Genomic DNA, 19,266 nt, shown 5'->3' with positions numbered 1-19,266 from the left:
TGGGCGCATGGCAGAGCTCGGATTGGAAGGAACACCATTTGACTTTTTTGACTGGAATTGAGATCGGATGCCATGTCGCGTTTGGAGAGCCCTTGATGTGCCTAAACAGTGGAAACCCCCTACAAGTGACCCCATTTTGGAAAATAGATCCCCCAAGAAACTTATCTAGATGTGTGGTGAGCACTTTGAACCCCCACTTTCACTTATTCACTTTGATTTGCAGGTATAATACATTGCAATGTTTCAGCATTGCAATATATTATACCCTATGCTGAAAGCTGCTGAAACCATGCTGTGAGAATGGTCTCAGAGTCTTTCCATAGCTGGATGACCCGGGGGTTGTCATGACAACCCCGTGTCATCATGGCACAGATTGGGCCCTGTGATTACATCGCGGGGATGCCGATCTGAAGGCAGAGGGAGCCCCCGAATGCTGCGATCGTGCCCGATTGCAGCAGTCAGGGGTGGTGCGGATGCCGCTCCTGTAGTGCAGAAAGCTCAGCCACTGGCAGCGCTGACCTCCTGCACTTACTGGGCAGGAGATGCTGAAATTTCAGTATCTCCTGCACGGTCATGCTGTGATCGGTCAGTCAGATTGACTGACCAATCACAGCGCTCTGGGTGCGGGGACCGACGGCATGGGTCCCCGCACCTCTTGCCGTGCCTGTCAGCTGTCTGTGACAGCTGTCAGCACGGAACTGTCACGGGCATAGTCCGTCATGGTGCAGGAATTTATATCCTGCCATGTTGGGCTATGCCCATCAATGGACATTAAGGGGTTAATATACAGTTATATAATCAATATGGACTTAAAGTGCAGACTCTCAGCTTTAATTTATGGGTATCACATTCTAATTGTAGTGAGGGTTTAGAAATTACAACTCTTTAATATGTAGCTGCCTCACTTTGAAGAGACTAAAAGTAATTGGACAATTATCTCGAAAGCTCTTTAATGGACTACATGGGCTACACCTTTGTTGATCCATCATCATCTAAGCAGGTAAAATGTCTGGAGCTGATTCCAGGTGTGACATTTGCATTTGGAAGATGTTGCTATGAATCCAAAATATGCGGTCAAAGCAGCGCTCAATAGAAGTGAAGCACACCATCATTAGGCTGAAGGAAAAGAAGATATCCATCAGAGACATAGCAGAAATGTTAGGAGTGGTCAAATCAACAGTTTGGCACATTCTGCAAAAAGAAAAAAGAGCTCACTGGTGAGCTTGGGAGCTTAAAAAGACCCTGGTAATCCATGGAAGCCAACAATGGTGGAAGATTGCAGAATCCATTCCTTGGTGAAGAAAATCCCCTTCACAACAGCCACCCAAGAGAAGAAGTCATGAGAGCAAATGCAGAAGGTTTACTCCAAACCATTAATCAGTCTTCAAAATAGATCAGATTAGGCTTTTCCAGAAAAAAACTTCTAAAGAAGCCTGCCCAGTTCTGTTAAAACATTCTGTGAACAGATGAAACCAAGATTAACCTGTACCAGAATGATTTGAAGAAGAAAGTGGAGGATGAGGTGGATTTGTAGAAAAATGGTTGCAATTCCTAAACTTTTCACAGAATATTTTTGTTCAGACCCTGAAATTAAACTTGAGATTTATACTTCAATTGCATCTCAGTTGCTTCATTTTAACCCCTTTAAGACCTTGCAATTTTCCATTTTTGCCCTTCAGCTTTTTTTCCCCTTCTTTTAAGAGCCATAACTTTTTTTTTCAAGCCAAATAGCCATATGTGGGTTTGTGTTTTTGAAGGACTATTTGAAGTTTTATTGACACCATTGATTTGACCAATACTGGAAAATGTAAAAAAAAAAATCCAAGTGCAGATAAATTTAAAAAAAAAAGTGCAATTCCATAATTGTGTTTTTTTTTATTTTTTATTTACCATATTCACTAGATGGTAAAAATGACCTGACAATATGATTCCTCAGGTCAGTACAAGTACTCAGATACTAAACATGCATAGGTTCTCTTATATTTAAATGGTGGAAAAAAAAAATTCCAAAACTTGGAAAACAAAATTTCACTTATGTCACCATTTTCCGAGATGTAGCGTTTTCATGTTTCGGGATCTGGGGCTAGGTGAGGGCTTATTATTTGCGGTTTGAGCTGACGTTTGATACTATTTTGTAGTAGATACCATGTTTTGCATTTTATTGCATTGTTGTGGCTGCCAAAACCACATAATTCTGTCATTTAATTTAGATTTTTTTTTTCTCGTTATGCCGTTTACTGATCGGATTCACTGTTTTTATAGTTTGATAGAGTGAACATTTCTGAACGCAGCAACACCAAATGTGTGTATTTTTTATTATTGTTTTATTTTCAGTGGGGCAAAAGAGGGTTGATTTGAACTTTTGTGGGGTTTTTTATTTGTTAAAAAACTTTTTTTTTTTTTTTTTCCACAATTTTTACTGACTTCAATAGTCCCCTTAGGAGACTTGAAGCAGCTATCATCCGATTGCCTATGCAATACATAGCAGAGCTTCAGCCCTGCTATGTATAGCAGAAATCACGATCTCCTATGAATGCAGGCCACGAGCCAGCGTTCACAAGAGATCGTACAATGACAGGCAGGGGGGTCCTTTGCAGACCCCTGGCTGTCATGGCGACCTATCTCCACCCAGTGATCACTTGACAGGGGCACCTGTGAGCAGAATTTGTAACGCGCTTACGACATGCGCATGTTAAATCCCACTTTCAGTGATTGACAGCGGAACAGATTAACAGCTGCGGATGACACACCGCTCCACCCATGGCAGTTAAAGGCACGTGATGGCTATAAAATGCAGGGAAAGATGCGGGCTCAGCGTCGGAGCTTGCATCAAAGGCAGTGACATGAGCTTGCATCAAAGGCAGTGACATGACCTTTGATGTACAAGGACGTCAATGGTCATGATGGGGGTTAACTAGAAATTAGTGGTATGCAGAGCCGAAATGAGGAAGATTCGGCCACTGTCCAAATATTTCTGGATCGAACTGCATATACTAATATAATGATTGATAAATCATCAGCTTAGTAGCTCTAGGCAGTTTCTTCATATGTTGCTCCGTCATGTCCCGGCTTAGTACATCTATCTTGCTGTATGATTTGCTTGATAACGGCACCATGAGCAGCAGCGGAGGCACAAAGTTCTAATGCATATTCCTTTACCTCCTTGTAGGACCTGGCAGAACGCCCAGCTGGGTGAGGCAATGATCGGGAGCTTGGAGGCTCAGGGCCTGCAGCTAGCCAAGGAGAGACAGGAATATTTTGGTTGGTGTGCATTATAGTATAACGTTTTATAAAACACAATTAAAATACTGCTACAATGTGTTTAACATGACTATAGAATTTACAGTTTATTAGAGAAGACCTCTCTCCCGGAGATGTCCATGTATACTTGTCTTTTTGTAATAGGAGCTTATGGGCACCTTATCCTATTGTATCCCTGTTCAGTGAGAGAGGCCACAGCCTTGTGTTGGGTATATCTGCTGAGACGTCTTCTCAACGTAACTATCCTGTGTGCGTTTTACCGGCAGTGATGTGAAGAGAGCATCACTGACTTGTGCTAATATTTCGCTTTTGTTTCACTTCTTTCTCTTTTTTTTTTCTTGTAGACAAACTGATGGAGGAAACAGAAGAACTGTGTTCACAGCGCGAACAGAAAGAGGTGATATAACCATTGTGAAATAATGGATTTATGCTGTTACCTTTTATTTCCAAATAGGTAGATTTTTTCTCTGTACACAACACACGTCCCTCTGAGACATGAAGTCCTCAGCATCTTTGCGGTATGTCTTGCCATCAAAACGATGACCCGGCCCATAGCGCAGTTGTGATATAAGTCATTTCTGCTTTTCCAGAAGTCCCAATAGCTTCAGTGGGAAATGACCAGACTTGGCTGCCATATTGAATGCTGGGACTGTGCCGGATATGTCCTTAACTTGATTTTTAGCTTGACTGTTATAACTGTAGTTACATGGATTCACTTATCGCTTATATTCCAAAGGAGCTGGAAAAATTAAATCAGGTTCTGGAGACTGAAAAAAATCGGTTTGAGGATCTTGTACAAGAGCTGAGAATGGAGCAAGAGAAAATCAAGCAGTTAAGTTTCCGATTCTAAACACTTTTTTCGATGCTGTCTAAGTAAATCATGTTTCTAGCGAATCCTCAGCTACATATATACACTCACTGGCCACTTTATTAGGTACACCTGTCCAACTGTGTGTTAAGACTTAATTTCTAATCAGCCAATCACATGGCGGCAACTCAGTGCATTTAGGCATGTAGACATGGTCAAGACAATCTCCTGCAGTTCAAACCGAGCATCAGTATGGGGAAGAAAGGTGATTTGAGTGCCTTTGAACGTGGCATGATTGTTGGTGCCAGAAGGGCTGGTCTGAGAATTTCAGAAACTGCTGATCTACTGGGATTTTCACGCACAACCATCTCTAGGGTTTACAGAGAATGGTCCGAAAAAGAAAAAAAATCCAGTGAGCGGCAGTTCTGTGGCCGGAAATGCCATGTTGATGCCAGAGGTCAGAGGAGAATGGGCAGACTGGTTCGAGCTGATAGAAAGGCAACAGTGACTCAAATTGCCACCCGTTACAACCAAGGTAGGCAGAAGAGCATCTCTGAACGCACAGTGCGTCGAACTTTGAGGCAGATGGGCTACAGCAGCAGAAGACCACACTGGGTACCACTCCTCTCAGCTAAGAACAGGAAACTGAGGCTACAATTTGCACAAGCTCATCGAAATTGGACAGTAGAAGATTGGAAAAACGTTGCCTGGTCTGATGAGTCTCGATTTCTGCTGCGACATTCGGATGGTAGGGTCAGAATTTGGCGTAAACAACATGAAAGCATGGATCCATCCTGCCTTGTATCAACGGTTCAGGCTGGTGGTGGTGGTGTCATGGTGTGGGGAATTTTTTCTGGGCACTCTTTGGGCCCCTTGGTACCAATTGAGCATCGTTGCAACGCCACAGCCTACCTGAGTATTGTTGCTGACCATGTCCATCCCTTTATGACCACAATGTACCCAACATCTGATGGCTACTTTCAGCAGGATAATGCGCCATGTCATAAAGCTCGAATCATCTCAGATTGGTTTCTTGAACATGACAATGAGTTTACTGTACTCAAATGGCCTCCTCAGTCACCAGATCTCAATCCAATAGAGCATCTTTGGGATGTGGTGGAACGGGAGATTCGCATCAGGGATGTGCAGCCGACAAATCTGCGCCAACTGTGTGATGCCATCATGTCAATATGGTCCAAAATCTCTGAGGAATGCTTCCAGCACCTTGTTGAATCTCTGCCACGAAGAATTGAGGCAGTTCTGAAGGCAAAAGGGGGTCCAACCCCTTACTAGCATGGTGTACCTAATAAAGTGGCCAGTGAGTGTATGTCTGTAGATAAGAAAAGACAATCTTCTTGCTTGCACTGCTACAACACCTACACACACCAATATTGTCTGGTGATGTCTGCAGAAAATTTTATTTTAAAGTGATTGTCTAATCATCTGATTGAAAAGCCATTATCCACCCTCTGCTAAGAGGTAAAGAAAATTCTCATTTTTGCTCTATTCTCCAAAACTCCTTTGGTGACTATTGGCCTCAGAATGAAGACAATCACTAAACATGCCCATCTGTTTCATTCACATCATCTGTGCTCACAGCTGCTATTTAGCCTACAGCATCCCCCTTATTGCCCCATTGGACAATCTCTTTAACAGAAGCACTCCCAATACTTTTTATTAGTTAAACCTTTGTAATTGTTTGTGTAATTATGGTAATATACTTATCAATCGCTGTCTTTCCAGCAGCACTCCAGTCCTCTTCTCAGTCATGTGACTTCTATGCCGACTTAGATGATCCCACTGCGCTTTGTTCATGAGATGGAAGTCCCTATTACAATATAATCCTATGGTCCCTTGATCTTACGCTCCATAGACTTACATTGTAAAAGCTCCTTTCGGAGCACACAGAGAGCAGCGTGATCCATCAAATCAGAATAGATGTCATAATATGAGTGAGAAGAGGACCTGAGCACCGGTGGAAACGGGAAAGGCAGTGATCAGTAAGTATATTACCGCACTTACACAACATTACACACATTTACACAGGATTAGCTAATAATAGAAATTGTTGGAAGTGCTTCTTTCAGTTTCAAAAAGTCATTACCCATCCTCCATATATGAGAATTAGCTAAACTCCTACAAATGAAGAAAACCTGTACCTCTAATAAGTATTGGGTCTGTGCAGGTTTTCAGTCTCAATTAGCAGGAATATTTCTATCCTCTAAGTGCAAATGGAGATATTTAAACGATGAAAATAGAATTGAACTGTATAAGGAAAATTTAAAGCGAACTTTCATCAGGTTTTTGCCACCCGTCCGTCTCATAGCAGCATGATATAGGGGCAGAGACCCTGATTCCAGCAGTGTGTCACTTACTGGGCTGCTTGCTGCATTTTTTATAAAATCACCGTTTTATGTTTTCCGGAACTAGGAGTTTTCTAAATGCTGAGCTGTGTATAACTCCGCCTCCATCACTGATTGGCAGCTTTCTGTGTACACTTTGCATAGGCAGAAAACTCCCAATCAGTTGTGGAGGTTTGGTTATACAGAGACCATACAGACCATGTACACTACTTCTGATAGCGTCACTTTTCCTATATTCTCAATCTCTGCTGCTATTGTTCACTTTATGTACATGTAATACTTTCCATGTTTCCTGTGTTGTTTTTTTTTTTTTGTTTTTTTTACAACTCTCTGATTTTAGGGAGCTGGATGTTACCGTACATTGTCTGAAAGGAGTAGGAGAGGAGAAACTAGAACTGTGCAGCCTCGCAAAAAATTTGCAGAAGACAATGGAAGTAGGTTCTTCAAATTAGGGTCAGTGATGATCATAAAAATCTGCTGTCAGTCCATATTATATTTACTATGAGTCACAAGAAGGGCACAGTCACATGGCGGTATAAATCAGAGTGAGATCAAGATGCAGTGCACGGACTGGCCGTCAGCTCTCCTGACCAAAATGTGATAGCTTTGTGTATTTCTATGCAGCTGTCATGCCCGGGTCGGGAGAGCTGACGGCCAGTCCGTGCACTGCATTCCGATGTCATACCGCCGTCTGACTGCGCCCTAATAAATATAACCTAACTACAGCAATACCAACTCCATTCCGGTACTAAAACCTTTCACTAACAGGTTTTTTTTTTGTTTCTTTTATTTTATATTTTGCACTTCTGGTGGCCAATTTCCACACTTTTGACACGTACAAATAAAATTTAAATTATTAAGTTAGAAATTGAATTTAATCCCCAACACTGAAAGAAAACAACTGGCACATTGCCAAAATGCCACTCGACACCTTAATGCAATTTTACTTCAGAGGGAAAATTTTTATTAAAAAAAAGGCATTTTTATTAAAAAAAGGCGTATCTCTACATTTTCTACACTTGAATAAAATCAGCAGAAGTGGCGAGACCGTGAATCTAGTTTTATGCTGGAAAATTCAGATGTGGCACTTTACTTAACAATAACTTAGAAACGGCTTTATGTGTCCCAGTGATTCTGTCTAAAATAATTTTGTTATACACTAATAATAAATTTAGATAAATAAGTTTTACATTTAACACACCCCTGAAATTGGCCAAAAAATTGGGAAACATTTTTACTTTTCAAACTTTTAATAGGTTTGTTCTTACCCTAGTTCTACTTTATATGGAAATCGTTGTTTATAAGCTCATATAACACTTCTTCTTTGAACAATTTTTGGAGGAGTTTTTTAATTTCCTAAAGCGGTTTGTAAGAGTTTTTTTACAGATCAACCATAAACTTGCCCGTCCAACTCCTACTCTGCAGTGACATTCTGAGGTGTCACTGCATAGTAGCTCAGCTACACATGATCGTGAAGCTGCAGGAGTTGGGATCAAGCAGTCATAGTAAACAGCTGGAGTCCCCATAGAGAAGGCAGAGAGACGATTTATTACCATCTGTGCCTTCTTGATCTCTGTTTACACAGTGCTAAACAAGCTATGTGTCTGCAGTATTGAAAGCACTGACCATGCTTCCGCCATTACACACAACGATCATGTGATCGTTATGTATAGGGATGAAGCAAGTGCTGCTGGCTCATAGGAGACTCAGACAACAATGCTATCCAGCCAGGACACTGCATTTTCCCTGCAACTGGGGATAATATACCAGTCCCAGTTATGTCGGAAATAAAATGAAAATAAAATATTTACATTTTTAGATACACCCTTCCACCCAGTCTTTTATGACCTTATTTAAATCTCAATGTATGTAAAATAAAAAATAAATAAAGGAATCGATGAATAAAAATCAAAAGGTTAATTAATAATAATAATAATAATAATAGTAAAAATAATAATAAAAAACCCAAATAAATAAAAATGCCACTGTCAATCCAAATTGTGATACAAAAATTATTGCCACAGAATGGAGAACAAATTTTAAAATGTATTGTAGTGGTCCTTTTTGTGGGGGGGGGGAAAGAACATTATTTCTTTTATTTTGGCACCAATATCAGCAGAAAAAAGATAATATGACTGGGACATAAAAATGAAGCCTCGTGTGTCATGAAAAAAAGACAAAAAAATTACTTGACTCTCCAAATGAGAACTTTTTTTTACAGCTCTTTAAACCACATGTACAAAAAAAATACAAAAAATGTGCCTGGTCAGGAATGAGGATAAATGAACTAGTTAATAAATTATTTCATGGAGTGAGACACCCGATCCTGTGTCAAAGATGATAAAAAAGTCCAGGTTAATTTAATGGATCGCCCTCGCCGTGCCAGGGCCGTGGGGTACTCTGAGCCGGGCCCGTCGATTTCAATGGAAAGTGTCACGGCAGCGGTGACCCTCTCCGTGGCCCTGGGCGTCCATTGTAAAAGGGAAATGTTGAATGTGTGGATGATGATTAAAATTTATTAGTGAATGATTCGTGATGCCACCACTGGTGTTCGGCAATGAAGATGTTAAGCCGACGCTGCAGACAGATCCTCTGGGACAGATGGTGTGGTGCAGCAATGATGGTGTAGCCCTCCACAGGCAGGGCTGTAGTCCCAGGGCAGTGTAGATGGAGAGCTAGTGAGGAGAGCGTAATGGTGCAGTGTTCAGCACAGAGATGTAGCAGTGCTGAGTGGATTGGAGCAGGAATAAGCGGAGGACACCAGGGCATGTAGTTCCAAAGCTTTACTCACAGTCTGTTGTGCATACAGGTGCCCGCATCCATGCTGTGTCCTCCAGATCAGGGGCTCAGCCAACCTCCAGGCAAGATGAAGTACTCCGTTCCAACACTCCGCCAACATATGTGCCTTTTCTGAACGTCTCCCTCCTTAGCGCTCGTAGTGAAGTACTCACAGTACTGAGTTACACTGGAGTTCCTCCTTTCAGATGTTCTTAGAACTCTACTTGTACGGCAGACAGCTGTAGCCTGCTTCGGGGACTCCTTGCTACTAAGTCCCGGCTCACTCTCGTTGCTGTTGTGCCCCCAAGTCTTGTGTGGGAATAAAGTGGTGATAACTTCTATTCCTCCGGTGTCTGTCGCAGGACCATTAGTATCCATACAACCTTGGGGACCGGACCCCGGCCATGCGCTTAGAACTTGAGGAAGGGCTCTGCTCTAACCCTAATCCTTAGTTCACTTCTTCTCCTTACGTTCCGTGTAAATCAATCTTTCTTATGGAGAATTAGGCTTTCTGAATATCTCTTTCCTGTGCCAGCAGACCTAGGTCATTGAGGTCTGCTGCAGCACTTCCTTCATCTATCCCACTCAGGGGATCCTCTCTCTGACTCCTCGCCTGCCTGTGTCCTAATCATCTCCCACTCTCTTTGGTGCAGACTAAGCTCCACCCACCTCCCAGCACTTTTCGTGTTCCAAGCAGGCAGCCACCAAAGGTGCTTTGCTACACTACTATGTTGTGTGGGATGCAGGTGTTGGAGTGTGGTCAGGTGTCTCCACCTTACCTGAATGGTGGGGCACCACACCTCAGGGGGAGGTGCAGTATCTCTGTGGCGACTGAACCCTCAGGGGCGCCACATTAACACTGTGCCATCCTTTTTGACAAAACTGTATTTTTGGAAGCTATTTTGGATGAAAAATGTTTGATCTCTACGGAGGAGTTGCCATTAGTGTTTGATCGGTGGGGATCTGACACCTGGGACATCTTACAATCCATATTAACAGTGGCAAGGGAATAGGACTTAAGCCCCCGTCACACATAGCGATCTCGCTAGCGAGATCACTGCTGAGTCACAAATTTTGTGACGCAACAGCGATCTCACCAGCGAGATCGCTGTGTGTGACAGCTATTAGCGACCCTGGCCCCCCTCCCGGGTAGCGCTGATCGCTGTGGACACTTCTGGACATTTTTGGGGTCGCTGGTCTCCCGCTGGCCAGCACGCATCGCTGTGTGTGACAGGCGAGAGACCAGCGAGCAGGAGCTGGTAAGTAGGGTAAGCGCAAGGTTTCTAAGGGGCGCGCAGCACCTAGAAACCCGATGTGTACCTTAGTTACCAGCGCGCTGATGCAGGGAGCTAGTGACCAAGGTAAACATCGGGTTTCTAAATGACGCACGCCCCTTAGAAACCTGATGTGTACCTTAGTTACCAGCTCCCGGCATCAGAGCGCTGGTAAGTGAAGTACACAGCGACGCCGTGCGCTCGGCGTCGCTGGTACTGATCGCTGGTGAAGCTGCCTGTTTGACAGCTCATTAGCGATCCTGACACGTTGATATCGTTGTCGGGATTGCTGGTGAGTCGCTATGTGTGACGGGGCCCTTAGATAGAGGCTGGGAACAGCTCTATGTATGTGCAATATATTCCTGTGGAGGTAGGGACGGTCTCAGAGATTAGATCAGTAAAACAATTTTGGAAAAATTGGGCAAAAAACTTTCGTAGCAGCAGCTTGTAAACCCAAACTGTCCGTTGAATAGACCAATAATATTTAGGCCCTAGAAATGCTCTTTAGCAAATGTTTGCATCCTATACAAGTGACTTATAGGAGCCTACCCCTGTTGACTTATCGATTGCATATACCATAAATAAATGACCATTTGGTCCCGGCAATCAGACTCCTTTGATAAATAATACATGTAACCTAATACATAAATGTTGACTCTTTGTGGTCGTTTTTAATACAGTGCACATATTTATTACTTATTGATAGGAGCTGTCTGTGGAGAAGCAGAAGGCTCTAGCTATATTGGAAGCCAGTCAGCATCCAGCTCATGCAGAAGGCAATCGCATGGAGAATCTTAGGCCAGGTGTACATAGCAACCTGCAGCAGATCGAGAACAAGATGCAGAAATTACTAGAGGAGAAGCTTCAGGCTGAAAGCAGGTGCATAAAGTTTGTGTGGCCTCTCAAAAACTGTGTGGCCTCTAGACAACATGGGTAAGATACTTCTGCAGACTAGAAACATCAGGCTCAAATAGACTTTCCTAGCTCAAGTAAGATGCTGTAGAGTCCTGGCCAAGCCAAAAAAATTTCGTTTTCCATTCACAGTGGATTATTAAAAGGTATTAATGTGTCCTGATATTACATGCTGTTAAATCAAAGCTTCTGGTGCAAGGCTATGTGCACACGCTGCGGATTGGTCTGCGGATTTTTTATCTGCGGAACCGCAGGTAAAATGACCTGGGGTTTTACCTATGGCTTGGCCTGCGGTTTATCACCTCTACAATTGGAGGAGATGGTAAACCGCAGCAGAATCCGCAGAAAAGAAGTGACATGTCATTTCTTTCTGCGGATTCAAAACCGCAGCTTTTCCGCAGTTAAAAATCCGCAGCATGTGCACAGCAGATTGCAAATCACATAGGATAACATGCTACTGTACAGTGTCTGCAGAACTGCTGCAGATCCGCAGCGGCCAAAACCGCAGCAAAAACCGCAGCAAAAACCGCAGCGTGTGCACATAGCCTAAAGGGGTTCTCCAAGAAGAAAAAAGCATCAAATGTCATTAGAAATAAATTCCTAAATGATTTTAATCAGCAAATTACATTTTTTGTCTAGGGAGATAATCCGTATAGCATTAAAGGCCCATCGGCTTGTTATACCGAGTCTTAGGCCAAGATCATACGACCATATTTTCGGTCTGAATGCTGTCCATGAAAAAGCTGGCAGCTCTTGGACCAATATTATTCAGTTGGGCTTTTCGGATGAGAGGTTTTTTTTTTCACAGACGGAATCTGCGCCTGAAAAAAAATGGCAGCATAGAGTAGTTTCTTCCGTATCGGATGAGACATGCCTATTCTGAGTGTGTAACAAAAACCAGATCCCATAGGAACCAACCATGTAGCATCCGATTTTTATAGATACGATGCACTTCTTTAATATAGGGAGAGAAAACACAGACATTATTATTATTATTATTATTATTATCTATTAAGTCACTATGACATGTCAGTGAAAAACTAAGCAAGAAATTCCTCTTTTAAGGAGGACTTGTCACCAGGTCATAAGGGGTCAGATTTGCTCTTATTTTATTTGCGCCGGTCCCCTGATTATTCTATTTTTTTGCTTATGAAAATCCATCATACGATTCCAGAGATATGGGGCTTTATATTTAGTGCTAATTTTAAATGTCTTTACGAGGAGGCGTGGCTCACAGGGTAATTATGCAAGGTAGTCTAAAACACACCCCCAGAGAATCCCTTGAGCCACATCTCCTTGTCAAGACCATAAATAATAGCACTCAATAACAAAGGCCCATATCTGTGGAACCATATGGCGGATTAAAAAAAAAAAAAAAGAACAAACCTGGATTTCTCAGGTGATCAGCAAGAATACAACAGCTGGTGACAGGTCCCCTTTAAATTGGTAAATCTTCTAAATAATTAGTCCATGCTTCTGTATGTGAATGTAACATGCATTGAATTTCCATATATTATACTACAGGGTGGGCCATTTATATGGATACAACTAAATTAAATGGCAATGGTTGGTGATATCAACTTCCTGTTTGTGGCACATTAGTATATGGGAGGAGGGAAACTTTTCAAGATGGGTGGTGACCATGGCAGCCATTTTGAAGTTGTCCATTTTAGATTCCAACTTTATAAATGGCCCACCCAGGTGTATCCATATAAATGACCCACCCTGTATAATCTACTCCTCAGGATGAAGGAAAATGAAGAGCGATTCAGATTACTAGAGGAGGAGAGGGCATTCTATGTTTCTGAGTCTCAGGCCCTACAGAACTCCTTAGCTGAGCTCACTGTGGAGAAAGAACAAACAGAGAAAGAGTTAAAGGTAAAACCATGAGTAATGCTAGAGTTAAATACTTGAAATGTGAACAGAGCCTTAGAAACATTGAGAAAAACTTGTTTTTATCTCCTTAAATCTACTACTACCATTTGTAATGGATGCATATGAATAACTGTAAAAGTTAGAGGGGGTCTGCCCCTACTATATAGGTAACAAAAGCATAATTAGAACAGACTAAAACTCACCTAGAACCTGGGATAGTTTTTACCACAACTGTCTTAATAATTTGGGAAGTTTTGGAACCAGCATTGGCTTTATTCGTAACACTTAGTATTATATTCCATGGTGTAACAAGAGTCCAAAGACCCCTGATGTAGAATTTGGACCTGGGCCACCACCTGCATTTTGGGCTCTTGTAGCATTCTAGAACCCATGAAAACATGCATATTTACCCATCATGTAATACTGTCCCCCTTCCTGTCTCCTTCCTGTGTTAGTTTCCCCCATCCTGGCCCTTCTTGTAATAATGTCACCCTATTTTATAACAATGGGCCCCTTCTTAGTATAATGTCCCCCATCCTGAGCCTCTTCCTGGTATAATGTGCCCCATCCTCAGCCTCTTACTAGTATAATGTGCCCCATCCCAAACCTCTTCCTAGTATAATGTGCACCATCCTCAGCCTCTTCCTAGTATAATGTGCCCCATCCTGAGCCTCTTCCTCGTATAATGTCCCTCATCCTCAGCCTCTTCCTAGTATAATGTCCCCCATCCTGAGCATCTTCCTAGTTTAATGTGCCCCATCCTGAGCCTCTTCCTAGTATAATGTGCCCCATCCTGAGCCTCTTCCTAGCATAATGTACCCCATCCTGAGCATCTACCTAGTATAATGTCTCCCACCCTGGGCCCCTTCCAGCAATAATGTACCCCTCCTGGGCCTCTTCCTAGTATAATGTTCCCCATCCTGGGCCCCTTCCTAGTATAATGTATCCCATCCTGAGCCTATTCCTAGTATAATGTATCCCATCCTGAGCCTATTCCTAGTATAATGTGCCCCATCCTGAGTCTCTTCCTAGTATAATGTGCCCTATCCTGAGCCTCTTCCTAGTATAATGTCCCCCATTCTGAGTCTCTTCCTGGTATAATGTACCACATCCTGAGCTTCGTCCTAGTATAATGTGCCCCATTCTGAGTCTCTTCCTAGTATAATGTGCCCCATCCTGAGCCTCTTCCTAGTATAATGTGCCCCATCCTGAGCCTCTTCCTAGTATAATGTGCCCCATCCTGAGCCTCTTCCTAGTATAATGTCCCCCATTCTGAGTCTCTTCCTAGTATAATGTGCCCCATCCTGAGCCTCTTCCTAGTATAATGTCCCCCATTCTGAGTCTCTTCCTGGTATAATGTGCCCCATCCTGAGCCTCTTCCTAGTATAATGTGCCCCATCCTGAGCCTCTTCCTAGTATAATGTCCCCCATTCTGAGTCTCTTCCTAGTATAATGTGCCCCATCCTGAGCCTCTTCCTAGTAATAATAATAATCTTTATTTTTATATAGCGCTAACATATTCCGCAGCACACATTATCATCACTGTCCCCGGATGGGGCTCACAATCTAAATTCCCTATCAGTATGTCTTTGGCATGTGGGAGGAAACCAGAGTACCCAGAGGAAACCCACGCAGGATTCGAACACAAGACTCCAGCGCTGCAAGGCTGCAGTGCTATCCACTGAGCCACCGTGCTGTCCATGTATAATGTTCCACATCCTGATCCCCTTCCTAGTATAATGTCCCCCATCCTGAGCCTCTTCTTAGTATAATGTCCCCATCCTGAGCCTCTTCCTAGTATAATGTCCTCCATCCTGGGCCCCTTCCAGCAATAATGTCCCTCGTTCTTCAGCACATTTTAAAATTAGACAAATGATTAATCTTACCTTTCCCCTCTCCCAGGACACACATCGTCCTCTTCTATAGCCGGAGCAGAAGCCGACAGCTGACTTCGTCATGACATAACTGTCATGTTCAGCCTGTGACATGGAAGCTGATGTCTGCTGCTGACCTCAGATTGGACAGTGGTGTGTATTGCAGTGCAGAGAATTGGAGGGTCTCTGCACCACAATACATTTCAGCTACCTTTGTGAGGTCGCACATCCAGATGAAACAGGTGCTGGCATCGGTGGGCGCCCTCCAGCACTGGCCCAGTTGTGGTCGCACCCTCTGTGACTGTGATCGATATGCCTCTGATCATATTAGAATATAGTAGACTGCCCGTACACGTGTCATTTCAGTTTTTTCATATCTTGTCATTTAATTAATGTTTTCTCACAATATGTCTGTTACAAGCATCTTTCTCACAGTGGGGATGTTCTGCGACTATTCACAGCTTGACTAATATAATTCTATTTTTTTTCATCAGCTACAGTTGAAGATTCAGCTGGACCTTGAACGGAAACTTCATGAAGCGGAGGAGGCTTTACGGAGGCTTGAAGCTGGCCTGAATTCCACCATATTAAACCAAGACAAAGAGGAAAAAATGAGGGCAGACGTTAGTCATCTGAAGAGTAAGTGTAAGACCTCATTCAGACAACCATAATTTTTCACAAAAAGAGATACAAGTTTCATCAGTGCTTTGGATCTGAGTTTCTTCAGTGATTTTTCAGTGTCAATTTTTACTCTCAGTGATTTGCACGTATGAAAAATAAAAAAAATTACAAAGCTTCTCCTATAGATTTTAATGTTAATCATGGACAGCACAGGACTGTACACTGAGCCATCCCTGTGCTGTCCATGATTTTTACAGACCCATGGACTTGTATTGATAATTTTCAAAGACTCTGATAAAAATGGACATGTGTCTGTAATGGGTACATGTTCTATCTGTGAAAACTGTGAAAACTACAGACAGACCATGTGACTTACAGACTTCTGAATGTAGCCTAAGGTAGACAAAGTGTTGTAAAGTTGTAGTCCAAAATGTCCAAGAAGTATCGTTTCTCCTTGTGGAGATTGACATGTTAAGCATGCCGAGATGAGGAGACTTAAAGGGAATCTGTCACCCCATTTTCGGCCTATAAGCTGCAGCCACAGCCATCAGGGACTTATCTACAGCATTCTGTAATGCTGTAGATAAGCCCCTGATGAAAGCTGAAAGATAAGAAAAACATGTTAGATTATACTCACCGGGGGGCGGAGTCGGTTGCGGTGGGTGTCGTGGTCCTGTCCGGCACCTCCCATCTTCATACAATGATGTCCTCCTCCTTGCTTCTCCCTCGGCTCCTGCGCAGGCGTACTTTATCTGCCCTGTTGAGGACAGAGAAAAGTACAGCAGTGCAGAGAGGTCCTGCGCCTGCGCACTGCAGTACTTTACTCTGCCCTCATCAGGGCAGATAAAGTGCGCCCGCGCAGGAGCCGAGGGAGAAGCAAGGAGGAGGACATCATCGTATGAAGATAGGAGGCGCCGAACCGGACGGCAACACCCATCAGACCAGACCGAACACCAACACCAGGGTGAGTATAATCTAACTCTTTTTTCTTATTTTTCAGGTTACATCGGAGGCTTATCTACAGCATTACAGAATGCTGTAGATAAGCCCCTGATGGCAGTGGCCACAGCTTATAGGCCAAAAATGGGGTGACAGACTCCCTTTAAAGCCTCAATCCATTTCATTGATTGAACCCATTACTCGTAATGGCAGGTGAGGTTTTTAGCCCTATACACTTTAGATAGATGTTGGCCAAACAACAGTTCAGCCGATTAGATGGCAGCTATCTCTCCCGACTTTCCCATATACAGGAACACTCGCTCTGTCATTTACCCCTGTGTTCTCCCTGACAGAACCACTGCTGAACATCTCTAGTTTATGTCTTAGGGAATAAAAGGATCGTCAGTCAGAAATCATGCATGTCGGATCCTTATCTCTTCAGACATCATCTGTTAAAGGCCCTCATACTTATTAGAATGTCATTTGAAACCATGGATGCTGGTAAGTTTGGTCAACAAAAGTCTAAAGTGTATGGGGGATTTTAGGTTGGTGTTATCCACCTGTAGTATGGTTCTGACTCTTGTGAAGGGTTTCATAGTTGGGGTGTCACTGGGGTACCACAATATAAGAGCGCATTTGCCTAAAGCTGTTGTGGAAAGCCAAACTGAAATCCTGTGCCACTAGTTGGGGAAACAGCTCAAAGAAATAATGCCAGGATACTAATCACACTACTGAAATGTGATAGATATGTATATGAGGCCTGGATGAAAGGCCATAATGGTCACCAAACTTTACCCAGATGGACTTTATCTATTAAGAAAGATTAGTTCTATTCAAGAAAACCATGAAAAGTTGATAAAAACCAAACATAATCTTTCTTCCATGTCAATTAACACCCTACCCAACCTATATATCACTTTAAATGACATCATGCTTTCCCACTGCCTCAGAGTAACTTTTTTACTCTGCCATGCCTTTCAAATCACACATCCAAGCCCTTACTACCTCCTACTGCCTCCAAAAATATTTCCAGCATTTGTCTTATCCTCAACTCTCAATTTACTGATTTACTGAAATATTAGTACATGCTCTCATCACCTCCCACCTTGACTAAGGCCGGGGTCACACTAGAGAGGAATACGGACGAGTGAGAGGCGTAAAAAGCACGCATTACACACGGACAAATTATTCTCTATGAGTTTGCTCCCAACAGCCGTATATTTCTCGGGCGTATTCTACGGTCCGTGCCAATCGCAGCATGCTGCGGTTGTCAGCGTACTACGCCCGTAATACGCCAATGCAAGTCTATGGGTGCGCCAAAAATACGGGTTACACATGGACCACACATGTGACTTGCGAGAAATACGCACCCGGTGTCTTTTAGAAAAGCCGGCAATTCAGTGCGCTATACATTAAACTCACACTGACAGGTTTAATAAAGAAAGAAAGAATAGATATATACACATAGAATATATATATATATATATATATACATACATACATGTCATTGTGACAAACATATATATATTTTTATATTTCACAGAGTTCTTCATAGCAGAATAGCCGCTAATTAACTCTATCAAATAATTCCCCAACCCGACATGAAATGACACATGGTTTACATTCAGTAAAACATTTCATTTCATGTTTTGTTATATGTCCCTGACTAATAATTAGATGAGGGTTTGTGTGCAAAATTTGGGAGTTATAGTTGTTATTTTAAGGGGTTAATTCTTTGTTCAAAAATGCATGGGCTTCCCATTGCCCTATATTGGTGGCGAGTGGGTTAATCTAACAAAGGGTTAATGTCACCATTTGATTGTAAGGTGACATTAACCCTTTGTTAGATTAACCCATTAACAACGAATTAACCCCTTAAAATAAAAACTACAACTCCCAAATTTTGCACACAAACCCTCATCTAATTATTAGTCAGGGACATATAAAAAAACATGAAATGAAATGCTTCACTGAATGTAAACCATGTGTCATTTCATGTCGGGTTGGGGAATGATTTTATAGAAGCTGGCAAGTTAATTAGCGGCTATTCTGCTATGAAGAACTCTGTGAAGTACAAATATATATATATGTTTGTCACAATGACATGTATGTGTATATATATATATATATATATATATATATACTTGTATTCTATGTGTCTATATCTATTCTTTCGTTTGTGTTATAAAACCTGTCATAGGGCTCCATTATATGTCCATTTTGCATATTTTGAGAAAATCTCAGCATACGGATTCCATACGGATTCCATACGGATTACATACGAATGCTTACATGCGCAAAATACGCGACCACACCTTGCTTACGGATGACATACGGAGCACTATTTAGGGGTCATTCATCCGTATTACGCCTGTAAACTAGGGACCGTATTTTGCGTCGTTTAGTGTGACCCCGGCCTAACTGTATCATCCTCCTCTGGGGCCTCCCAACTAAAAATCTTGCACTTTTCCAGTTCGTCCTTAACTCTGATGTCCAATTAATCCACCTCTCTTCCTGCAACTTCTCCCCCTCCTTTTTCCAAATCCCTTCCTTGGCTCCCA

At 42.5% G+C, this 19,266-nt stretch overlaps 2 protein-coding genes across 4 annotated transcripts in view; one reads left to right on the top strand and one right to left on the bottom strand.

The window, feature by feature from the left end:
• Positions 1–19,266, top strand: part of PLEKHD1 (pleckstrin homology and coiled-coil domain containing D1) — a 61,013-nt gene that overhangs the window by 17,594 nt on the left and 24,153 nt on the right. Inside the window, exons 5-11 of one of the 2 annotated variants that reach the window (XM_073552159.1) lie at positions 3,170–3,261; positions 3,606–3,658; positions 3,998–4,092; positions 6,773–6,866; positions 11,191–11,417; positions 13,142–13,274; positions 15,640–15,784. In XM_073552159.1, coding sequence (XP_073408260.1) covers positions 3,170–3,261; positions 3,606–3,658; positions 3,998–4,092; positions 6,773–6,866; positions 11,191–11,417; positions 13,142–13,274; positions 15,640–15,784 — 839 coding nt within the window. The remainder of the gene's footprint in view (positions 1–3,169; positions 3,262–3,605; positions 3,659–3,997; positions 4,093–6,772; positions 6,867–11,190; positions 11,418–13,141; positions 13,275–15,639; positions 15,785–19,266) is intronic. The other variant, XM_073552160.1, reaches the window with a different exon arrangement.
• CCDC177 (coiled-coil domain containing 177) overlaps positions 15,640–19,266 on the bottom strand; it is a 246,816-nt gene continuing 243,189 nt past the window's right edge. The window contains exon 2 of one of the 2 annotated variants that reach the window (XR_012221485.1): positions 15,640–15,717. The gene's annotated coding sequence lies outside the window, so the exon portion shown is untranslated. The remainder of the gene's footprint in view (positions 15,718–19,266) is intronic. The other variant, XR_012221487.1, reaches the window with a different exon arrangement.

Source organism: Dendrobates tinctorius, unplaced genomic scaffold (assembly GCF_039654945.1).
Source record: "Dendrobates tinctorius isolate UK_male_01 unplaced genomic scaffold, ASM3965494v1 ptg000186l, whole genome shotgun sequence".
Lineage (NCBI taxonomy): Eukaryota > Metazoa > Chordata > Amphibia > Anura > Dendrobatidae > Dendrobates > Dendrobates tinctorius.
The sequence above is the reverse complement of the archived record's forward strand: the minus strand, read 5'-3'. Positions and strand labels throughout refer to the sequence as shown.